The sequence below is a fragment of the Silene latifolia genome, chromosome X (assembly GCF_048544455.1).
Source record: "Silene latifolia isolate original U9 population chromosome X, ASM4854445v1, whole genome shotgun sequence".
NCBI lineage: Eukaryota > Viridiplantae > Streptophyta > Magnoliopsida > Caryophyllales > Caryophyllaceae > Silene > Silene latifolia.
The window spans coordinates 197,921,375-197,932,609 of NC_133537.1; the positions used below are offsets into that span (position 1 = coordinate 197,921,375).

Genomic DNA, 11,235 nt, shown 5'->3' on the forward strand with positions numbered 1-11,235 from the left:
GTTCAAGGCTGACCCACTCAAATCGACGAAGACCCGACTCCGACGCACCACATTTTGAACCACCGTGGCACCTCACTTTCATCTCTGCCTCACCTCTAACCCACCACGGCAGCCCAGAGCACTAGCAGCGACGGGGGAGCAGGAACCATCATCAATCCCATCACCAATCTCGCACACAAGACGCATCCCCAGCCGCCTTACCGGTTGCCGCCTACCTGGCTCCCAACCCGCAACAATTCTCAAGATGGCGATCAGCCGGCCAACCAGCAGCCGATCTCCTCACCGGCTCTAAATCCTATTAATTCACCTCTATTTTTACAGGAGAATCCCAGCCGGTCACACACCGTCAGCCGGCTAGCCGGCTCGGCACCCCTCACTGCGTTTTTGCCTTTTTGATTTTCCCTCTTTCCCCTTTTGTTATTTTGTTTGTTTTGTCTTGCTTTGAGTCAATGTGTCGATTAATTAGAACTGGGATTATTATTATTATTATTATTATTATTATTATTATTATTATTATTATTATTATTATTATTATTATTATTATTATTATTATTATTATTATTATTATTATTATTATTATTATTAAAAGACACTCTCTCTTTTATTTATGGGACACACATTACACAACCACAATTAGACTAGAAAATTAGACTAGAATATTATTCTCTCTCAATATTTTACAACCCTAGATTTAATTATTTTCCTCTCTTCAATTTTCCTCTACTCAAGTTGTAATCTTTACTAAAAATTAATGTACTCGATCTCTAGTTTATGCAAGTTCTTCATTTCTCAATAGTATACATTTAGTAATTTTGGGTTGTATGTAGAGAATTGAAGAATCTTTCCACAATTCAATCAAAGTTATTGTCTTTTGGTATAATTTCTCTTTTTAATCTCATTTCTTTTAGTTTATTTACATTTCTTGTTCATTTAAATTATTGTTTGAATTAGTAACCATGTTTATTGTGTTATTCATACTTGTTTCTTTATCTTTCAATTTCTCTCTTATATCTATGTGTGAGTAGTCTTATCTAAGGTCATGGGGGATCTTGGGTGATTAAGGGGGTTGAAATTGGGTTGTTAACCTTTTGAATTGGGTAATTAATTGGTCTTACTCTTGTGCATATGAAGTGCTCGATGAAATGTTTGAACGAAAGTTTGAGTCTTTTATTAGCATGTTTTACTTATCTTGGTGCATTGTGCTATTAGATGGTTTTGGAAGTGTTTAAATGAGATGCTTAAATGAAAGTTTGAGCCTTTCTTAGACATATTTGATCCATCTTGGTGCTTATGCTATTGGATAGTCTTTATGCATGTTTGTGATGAGTTTGTCTCAACTAAGTGAAAGCTTGTTTGTAAAACCTTACTCCCATGCCTATGAAATGTTTGATGGATTGCTTAAATGAGAGTTTGAGTCTTTCATTATCATGTTTAGTCTATCCTAGGTCGAAAGCCATTGGAAGGCCTATATGGCATGGTTGAGACGAGTTTTTCTTACTAAGTGAATACTTGTTGGTTAGCTCTAATTGACTAAGAAATTAAGAAATGTTGATGGTAGCAGCATTCAGGTGGAAGATATTACAGATGAGGAGAATGAAATAGTGGAGAATCAGGTAGTGGATAATGGTGACCATCAAATACCTAATAATCATAATGAATAATATAGGTTTTTGGAATGTTAGAGGTATGAATAGTGTGAATAAACAAAAAATTGTCAAAAGTTTTATTCAAAATAATGAGGCCTGCTTATTTGGCCTGTTAGAAACAAAAATAAATGGTGTCAATGTTGGTAATATAGCTCATAATATGCTAGAGGGTTGGAGTGTTACAACTAATTGTAGTTTGCATAAAGGTGGGAGGGTTTGGTTGTTATGGAGGCCTTCTGTGTTTGAGGTCAACATTATACAATATGATCCTCAGTTCATCCATTCTAGAATTTTAATTAAGGCCACCCAGCAAGTTTTCCTTCTCACTATTTTCTATGCTTTCAATGAGGGGTCACAGAGATTGGATTTATGGGATAAGTTGAAGTCAGTAGCAAGTCAGTGTGATATACCTTGGGCCTTAGCAGGGGATTTCAACACTGTTCTTACTTCAGAGGAGAGATTTGGAGCTGAGTCAAAGCAGGAAGATATGGATACTTTCAATGATTGCTTGTCCACCTGTGGTATGATGGATATTGCAGCCACTGGTGCCTTCTTCACTTGGACAAATAAGCAAGAGACTGGTCACAGGAAGTATAGCAGATTGGATAGATTTCTAGTCAATCAGGAGTGGGTAGATGTGTTCCCTGATATGCATGCACATTTTCATCTGGAAGGGCTCATGGACCATACTCCCTGCATTGTTAGAAATGTGAATTTGGATGGAAGGAGAGCCAATAGCTTTAAGTATTTTAATATGTGGAGTGATGCTCCTAGCTTTCTTGATACAGTAAAGAGTTATTGGAATCAGCAGATTGATGGTACTAAGATGTTTAGGGTGGTTAAGAAGTTGAAAGCTCTAAAAGGAGGCCTTAAAAATCTTAACAAGGAGTGTTTCTCAGAAGTTGAGCTCAATGCAAGCAAAGCCAGTTACTATCTTGAGGAGATTCAACTGCAAATTCAGGATAATTATGATAACCCTGATCTCATTGCTCTTGAATTGCAGGCTATGGATAATGTGAGATTCTGGACTAAAGCTAGGGATAGCTTTCTACAACAAAAGGCTAAGTCTCAATGGATTGATGAAGGAGATAGCAATACTGCTTACTTTCATAATGTTATTAAGAAAAGATGCCTAAGAAACAAGATAGTGCAGATTGAAGATCAAGATGGTACATGTGTATCGACATCACGCATTCGAGAATGCTTTCTTGCGTTTTATCAGTGGTCTCGCTAGGCAAGTAAAAGGAGACTGAAAATGTGAGAATGGAGGTTCTGCAGACTGGTTCCTTTTGCAGTGATCAGCATTGTATGACTTTGTTATCTTCAGTCACTAAAGAAGAAATCAAGAGTGCAGTTTTCTCTATTCCTAAGGACAAGGCTCCTGGGCCTGATGGTTATACTAGTGGATTCTTCAAGGATTCATGGGACATTGTTGGGGATGAGGTGTGTAGTGCTATTATTGATTTCTTTACTACTGGCAGTCTGCTCACACAGATAAATGCTACTAATGTCACCCTAATCCCAAAGTGTGACAGACCTACAACTGTTAGCCATTTCAGACCTATAGCCTGTTGCAACTTGTTGTACAAGGTAATTTCAAAGCTACTCTGTAACAGGTTGGCCACAGTATTGCCTGACATAATCCATGAGTGGAATAAAACTCTAAGAACTCGAATTTGGACAGAATTTGAGTGCTAAAAACGATTGCCAAATGCTAAGGATTGAGTATGGGGATATGACCTAAACCAAGCACAAAGCCAAGGTTTAAGACTAAGAGTTGGTTCAAGCACAAAGCAATGAACTTACTCAGCCCCTAGCACTAAGCAAAGGAGGTTCTTCTAGCACAAAGCAAAGAATGATAAGAGAGAAAACTAGGTTTTCACTTGTATTAATGTTCATTCAAATCTGAAGTTCTCAAGTGTTTAGCTTGGTTTATATAGACCAAGGCTTACAATCTTGACCCTTGGTTACTAAGTACATCTAAAGGTCACAAAAATAGCAGCTAACAACCAAGAAAACGGCAGCCTAGGCTATGACAAATCTGAAATGAAAAGGACATAAAGCAAAGAAAGTAAACTAATAGTCCAAACTTCCTTGTTTGTAGCTCAACTTCTTATTTATGATTATATGGACTGAAATGGGGCTTGAGGAAACCGTGTAAGAGTCCTTGCTGCAGCCATAAAGTCCCTTGAGCTTTGTTGGTTCAAAAGAGGAAGGTTGATAGCGACATAATGCACAAAAAACTAAGCTTGTTCCAGCCATGGTCCTGAATGCGCACGGTTTTAAAAGCTTGGCAAACTCTATGATAGGAACGGCTTTGGGATATAAGTTCCTACACAAAAACGTCCCAAACTCACCAAAGATTAATCCCATGCTGGAAAATGGCACGACTTCTTAGACGGAATTCATGTTAGACCTCAATCTAGTGCAAGGTCCAAAACCGGGTGAATTGTGGCTTTTCTCGGTTTGATTTGTTTCAATCTCCCCTTCTTGAAAAGGATTTGCCCTCAAATCCTCGAGCTTATCCTCCTCAATCTCTTCATAATAAGGACTTAAATCCCCAACATTGAAAGTTCCATGGACTCCATATTCTCAGGAAGATTTATCTTGTATGCATTGGACCCAAACTTCTCAAGTACTTCGAATGGACCATCAGCTCTAGGCATGAGCTTATTCTTCCTTTTTTTTTTTTTCTGGAAATCTTTCTTTCCTCAAGTGTATCCAAACAAGATCTCCGGGTTCAAAGCTTTTGGTTCCCTTAACACCCTTGGATTTGGCCTTGTGAGCCTCATTAGCCTTCTCAATTTGCTTCTTGACTTGTTCATGGACATGGAGCATTTGTTCAACCCTTTTCTTAGCATCATAATCAATGGTATTTCTTTTGATGGGTGCCAAATCAGTAGGCATCATAGGATTCACGCCATATACCACCTCAAATGGAGACTTGCCCGTGGTTGTGGAAGGGGCTCGGTTGAAGGCAAACTCGGCTTGAGCTAGTTTGAGGTCCCAATCTTTCAATGATCTTGCAACCATGCACCTAAGGATCCTCCCCAAGGTCTTGTTGGTAACTTCCGTTTGCCCATCAGTTTGGGGGTGATGGGAGGTGCTAAACAAGAGCCTTGTTTTGAGTAGCTTCCATAAGGTTCTCCAAAAATGACTCATGAACTTGGAATCCCTATCCGAGACAATGGACTTAGGAATACCATGTAGCTTGACCACTTCTTTGAAATAGAGCTCGGCCACACTAGTTGCATCTTCGGTTTTCTTGCAAGCAATGAAATGAGCCATTTTGCTGAATCTATCCACAACCACCATGATTGAATCCTTCCCTCTTTGAGTTCTTGGTAAAGCAACAATGAAATCCATGCTTATGTCTTCCCATGGCTGATTTGGAACCGGCAAAGGAGTGTAGGGGCCTGTTTGGAAGTAGGATTTTGATTGTTGACAAGGAGCACACCTCTTGATCACATCTTGGACATCCCCAAGCATCTTAGGCCAATAGAATTGCTCTTGGAGTATGTCATAGGTCTTTTGAATGCCAAAGTGTCCGGCAAGACCATTGGAGTGAACTTCCCTTATCAATAAGTTTCTATAAGGTCCCCTAGGCACACACAACTTGTTTCCAAAGAATAAGAACCCATTTTGAACCAAGTATTTGCTCTTGAGCTTGATTTGGCCAGATTGAAGGAGCTCCCATTCTCCTTTAAAATCCGGATCTTCCACATATAATTCTTTCATGTACTCAAACCCAAGGACCCTTTGCTCCATGAAACTCAACATAATGAATCTCCTAGACAATGCATCAGCCACTATGTTATCTTTCCCCTCTATGTACTTGCTTGAGAAGTTGAAGGATTGTAAGAACTCCACCCATTTAGCATGCCTATGATTGAGCTTGTGTTGACCATTAATGTATTTGAGAGCCTCATGATCAGAATGTAGGACGAATGGTCGTGGTTTCAAGTAGTGACTCCAATGGGTTAAGGCTCGAACAATAGCATAGAACTCCTTATCATAAGTTGAGTAATTGAGCTTGGCACCACTCAATTTCTCACTAAAGTAAGCAATTGGCTTGTGCTCTTGAACAAGGACAGCCCCAATGCCAATGCCACTAGCATCACACTCAACTTCAAACAACTTATTGAAATTTGGCAAAGTAAGAATAGGAGACTCACAAAGCTTCTCTTTGATGATATTGAAGGATGATTCAGCCTTATCTCCCCATTTGAACTCCCCTTTCTTCATACATTCGGTTATAGGAGCCATAAGTGTGCTAAAATCTTTGATGAACCTCCTATAGAATGATGCCAACCCATGAAAACTCCTTACATCCGTGATATTCTTAGGTATAGGCCATGATTTGATTGCCTTAACCTTCTCTTGATCAACCAATATGCCACGGTCAGAAATGATAAAGCCCAAGAATTGGACTTCATTTTGCATAAAAGAACACTTCTCTAGCTTGCCATACAACTTGTGTTCCCTAAGAGTTTCAAACAACACTTGCAAATGCTTGAGGTGCTCTTCCTTGGAAGGACTATAAACCAAGATATCATCAAAGTAAACAACCACAAATCTGCCCAAATAAGGTCTAAGTACCTCAGTCATGAGCCTCATGAAGGTGCTTGGTGCATTAGAAAGACCAAATGGCATGACAAGCCATTCATACAACCCATGCTTTGTTTTGAATGCGGTTTTCCACTCATCTCCTTCTTTGATTCTTACTTGGTGATAGCCTTGCCTTAAATCAATCTTTGAGAACAATTGAGCTCCACTAAGCTCATCCAAGATGTCATCAAGCCTAGGTATGGGAAACCTATACTTGATGGTAATGTTGTTGATAGCTCTACTATCCGTACACATCCTCCAAGACCCATCTTTCTTTGGCACTAAGAGGGCCGGGACAGCACACGGACTAAGGGACTCTCTCACAAAGCCCTTGCTCACAAGTTCTCCAATTTGTTGTTGTAATTCTTGAGTAGCTTTAGGATCACTTCTATAGGCAGCCTTGTTTGGTAATGTAGCCCCCGGAATGAAATCAATTTGATGCTCAATGCCCCTAAGAGGAGGCAAGCCACTTGGGAGCTCATTTGGGAACACATCTTCATAGGATTGGAGGAGCTCTTGGACCTCCTTAGGAAGTGAAACATTCTGCCCAAAAACCACATCTTTTGCAATAAGAGCATAGACATCTTCATCACCCTTTAACTCTTGGGGCATCTCAGCCTCATTGATCAATAATACCTCTTTTGAAGGCTCAAGCATGGATGGTGGTGTAGTATGCTTAAGGACGGGTGGAAGTGGTGTTAGAATGACCTTTCTTGAGCCAAACTTGAAGGTGTAAGTGTTGTCTCTCCCATGGTGTACCGAATCCCTATCAAACTCCCAAGGTCTCCCAAGAAGAAGATGACAAGCATCCATAGGTAGAACATCACAAAGGGCCTCATCCGAATAGTTCTTGCCAATGGAGAAGGTTACAAGGCATTGCTTATCCACTCTAACTTCTGCCCCCTTGTTAAGCCACCTTAATTTATAAGGACTAGGATGATCTTGTGTGGGTAAAGATAGCTTTTCAATGAGAGTACTAGAGGCTACATTGGTACAACTCCCTCCATCAATGATAAGATTGCAAACTCTTCCCTTAATGGTGCACCTAGACCTAAAGATTTGTTGTCTTTGGTCCATTTCCAAGGGTTGGGGTTGGGTATGCATCACTCTCCAAGTAACCAAGCTAAGACCCGCATCCGGCATGACCACATCATCCTCTTCATGGTCCGTTCCCTCCATTTCCTCATCACACACAAGAATCTCATCATCTCCCCAATGAACCACTTCAAAGCTACTAAGGGCTCTCTTGGTTGGGCATTCTTTGGCAAAGTGACCATAACCTTGGCATTGGTAACATTTTTTGAGAGGCATGGTCTTTTTTTGTGAGGTTTCGGCTGCTTTTCCCTTGTCAAGTATGGTGGTTTTGTTTTGAGAGGGTGGTTCATTAATTTTGAAACTGGTTGGGGTTCTAAAGGTGGCGGTTTTGGTGGTTGGTTTGGTGGTTGTAGCCTTCCCTTTACCCATTTTCTCAACCCTTAAAGCCAAATTAACGGCTTCATCAAAGGACCATACTTGTTGCATTCTAACCCTATGAGCAATCTTAGTATCTAACCCTTCAACAAATCTAGCAATTTTCTGTTCGGGCTTCTCATTGAGTTCACATTACAAAGTAAGTTGTTCAAAGTCTCTAAGATATGACTCAAGTGGTTGTTGGTCTTGTTTAAGTTGTGTGAGCTTAATGAAAATGTCTTGAGTGTACTCTTTAGGTATAAACTTCTCATTAAGCTTCTTTTTCAGTTTTAACCAAGACTTAATAGGTTCCTTACCATCCCTTCTTCTCTGATTTTTTAAGTTCTCATACCAAAGGGAAGCATAGCCTTTGAGTTTCAAGATTGCAACTTTAAAAGCTTTGCCATCAGAATAACCTTTAAACTCAAAGACTCTTTCAATGGTCCTAAACCAATCTAACAAATCCTCGGGGTTTAAACTACCATGAAAATCAGGAATTTCTACCTTTAAGTCTTTGTTGGGCTCTCCATGAAAGGCCTCGGCCATGGACTCCTCCGAATCAGAAAGCTCCTCCTCCTCACGGCCACCATGAGCTCGTCCTCTACCCATGAAGCCACGGCCTCTACCCCTGCCTCTAGGTGGTTGTCCTCCTCTTGGTGGTGGTGTTGGAATATTAGCCATGATAACATTGAGAGATTCTAGCAACAAATCACATTTTTCAGAAAGTTGAGTAACTTGTGTTTCGATTCCAGCAATCCTTTCTTCACTCATGGTTGTTTTTTGTGTTTTTAATGTGGTTAGGGTATAATGAACTCACAAAGAAAGGATTTTTGTTGTTAACCAAAGCTCTGATAACCAATTTGGAATAAAACTCTAAGAACTCGAATTTGGACAGAATTTGAGTGCTAAAAACGATTGCCAAATGCTAAGGATTGAGTATGGGGATATGACCTAAACCAAGCACAAAGCCAAGGTTTAAGACTAAGAGTTGGTTCAAGCACAAAGCAATGAACTTACTCAGCCCCTAGCACTAAGCAAAGGAGGTTCTTCTAGCACAAAGCAAAGAATGATAAGAGAGAAAACTAGGTTTTCACTTGTATTAATGTTCATTCAAATCTGAAGTTCTCAAGTGTTTAGCTTGGTTTATATAGACCAAGGCTTACAATCTTGACCCTTGGTTACTAAGTACATCTAAAGGTCACAAAAATAGCAGCTAACAACCAAGAAAACGGCAGCCTAGGCTATGACAAATCTGAAATGAAAAGGACATAAAGCAAAGAAAGTAAACTAATAGTCCAAACTTCCTTGTTTGTAGCTCAACTTCTTATTTATGATTATATGGACTGAAATGGGGCTTGAGGAAACCGTGTAAGAGTCCTTGCTGCAGCCATAAAGTCCCTTGAGCTTTGTTGGTTCAAAAGAGGAAGGTTGATAGCGACATAATGCACAAAAAACTAAGCTTGTTCCAGCCATGGTCCTGAATGCGCACGGTTTTAAAAGCTTGGCAAACTCTATGATAGGAACGGCTTTGGGATATAAGTTCCTACACAAAAACGTCCCAAACTCACCAAAGATTAATCCCATACTGGAAAATGGCACGACTTCTTAGACGGAATTCATGTTAGACCTCAATCTAGTGCAAGGTCCAAAACCGGGTGAATTGTGGCTTTTCTCGGTTTGATTTGTTTCAATGAGAATCAAGGTGCCTTTATCAAAGGTAGGTTTATCATTGAAAATGTGCTCATATGTCAAGACATCATTCATATGTACTCCAGGAAAGCTGTCACTCCAAGATGTCTATTCAAAATTGATTTGCAAAAGGCATATGATACAGTTGAGTGGGATTTTGTTGAGCAAATGCTATATGGAATCAGATTTCCCTCTCATTTCATACAGCTGGTAATGCAATGTGTGAGGTCTACTTCCTTTACTCTGTCTTTGAATGGGAATAATTTTGGCTATTTTCAAGGACAAAGGGGTCTCAGGCAGGGAGACCCAATCTCTCCACTTCTGTTTACCATTTGCATGGAGTATTTAACCAGATTGATTAAATTTGCAACTGATAGATGGCCATTCCAGTACCATCCTTTATGCAAGAACCTGAAGCTCACACACCTCATGTTTGCTGATGACTTACTTCTCTTTTGCAAGGGTAAACCACAGTCCATTTGGCTTCTTATGAGAGCTTTCTCTTCTTTTTCAAAGGCATCTGGATTAGCCATGAATAATTCCAAGTCTGAAATTTTCTTTAATGGAGTCCCTGAGGATATTAGAGAGGGTATTAAACAGGTTACAGGTTTCAGGGAGGGCACCATGCCTTTCGGATACCGGGAGTACCTATTAAAGCGGGTAGGCTCACCAAAAAGAATGTCGCCCTAATCGAAAAGATGGTGGCAAGGATCGAGGTTTGGGAGCAAAAAAACTTTCATATCTTTGGGGGTGACTCTCATCAATGCCGTACTCAATACCCCGCAAAATTATTGGGCCCAAATGTTCATTATCCCTAAATGCATCATCAATCATATTATGGCCATTTGCAGGAATTTCCTGTGGGATGGCTCATCGACTACCACGAGTTCCCCTTGTAGCTTGGGACAAAGTTAGTTTGCCTAAAAAGGAGGGAGGCTTAGGGATAAAGAAAGTTGATATATGGAATATTGCCACGGTGGGAAAACGGTCAATCGGATCTATTGCAAAGCGAGACAGGCTATGGATTAAATGGATCAGTGATGTGTATATCAAAGAACAAGGCGCATAGCTACTCCCCCTGCTGATGCAACTTGGGTCCTGGAAAAATGTATGTAAGGTTAAAGAGAAGCTCAAGCATGGATATCATGATAATAATTGGATACCGAGCTCAAAGGTTACTCTATCAAGGAGGGGTATGCTTGGCTTACTCCTGCTAACCCTTCCCTCGAATGGACTAATTTAGTTTGGAACAATTGGAATATCCCTAAACACTCTATGACTACCTGGTTGAGGATGAATGAAGGCATGAATGTGAAGAGTAAATTGTTTAGGTTTGGCTGTTTACTGATGATGACTGGTGTATCTTGTGCCCACGGTCAGTGAAAACAGATGGAGCATCTTTTTGTGGACTGTGTGTATCTTTGTCAAAATTCAGACGTGCTTGTTGCATTGGTTTAGAGGTAGTTTCCCAACAGTAGGCACTGAACGAGTGCTGCTAGCAGGAATACTATACAGTGGAAATTCAGGGTGGCCGTGTTCAATGCTTACTGCTATACTATTTGGTTCCAAAGAAACAATGCGAGGATCAATGCCTGGTTAATTAGACCTGAAGCTGCTGCTGCTCGAATAGAGGATGACATTAGGAGAAGGGTTAAAATGAAATGTAAGGCTTTAGTAGACCAATCTGATCTACTATGGCTGCAAAGTATGATATTAGCTTGATATGTTGCCAGTAGGATTCGATCCTTGAACCTCATGTAATTATTTTTTGATATGATATATATAATACTCACATTACACCAAAAAAAAAAGAAATTAGGATCAATCATAGGCCTTTATCATT

The 11,235-nt window shown here is 40.1% G+C and overlaps 1 protein-coding gene across 1 annotated transcript; it reads left to right on the top strand.

Annotated features, from left to right (window-relative positions):
- Positions 1–1,623: 1,623 nt before the first annotated feature.
- On the top strand, positions 1,624–2,880 carry LOC141619089 (uncharacterized). Its single transcript, XM_074436120.1, has one exon. It carries the CDS (start codon positions 1,624–1,626, stop codon positions 2,878–2,880), a length of 1,257 nt encoding a protein of 418 aa, XP_074292221.1.
- The last annotated feature ends 8,355 nt before the right edge of the window (positions 2,881–11,235 follow it).

What these genes read in the sequence shown, in the direction of transcription:
- LOC141619089 (XM_074436120.1), top strand. Translation starts at nt 1,624, where the DNA reads ATGGTGACCATCAAATACCTAATAATCATAATGAATAATATAGGTTTT.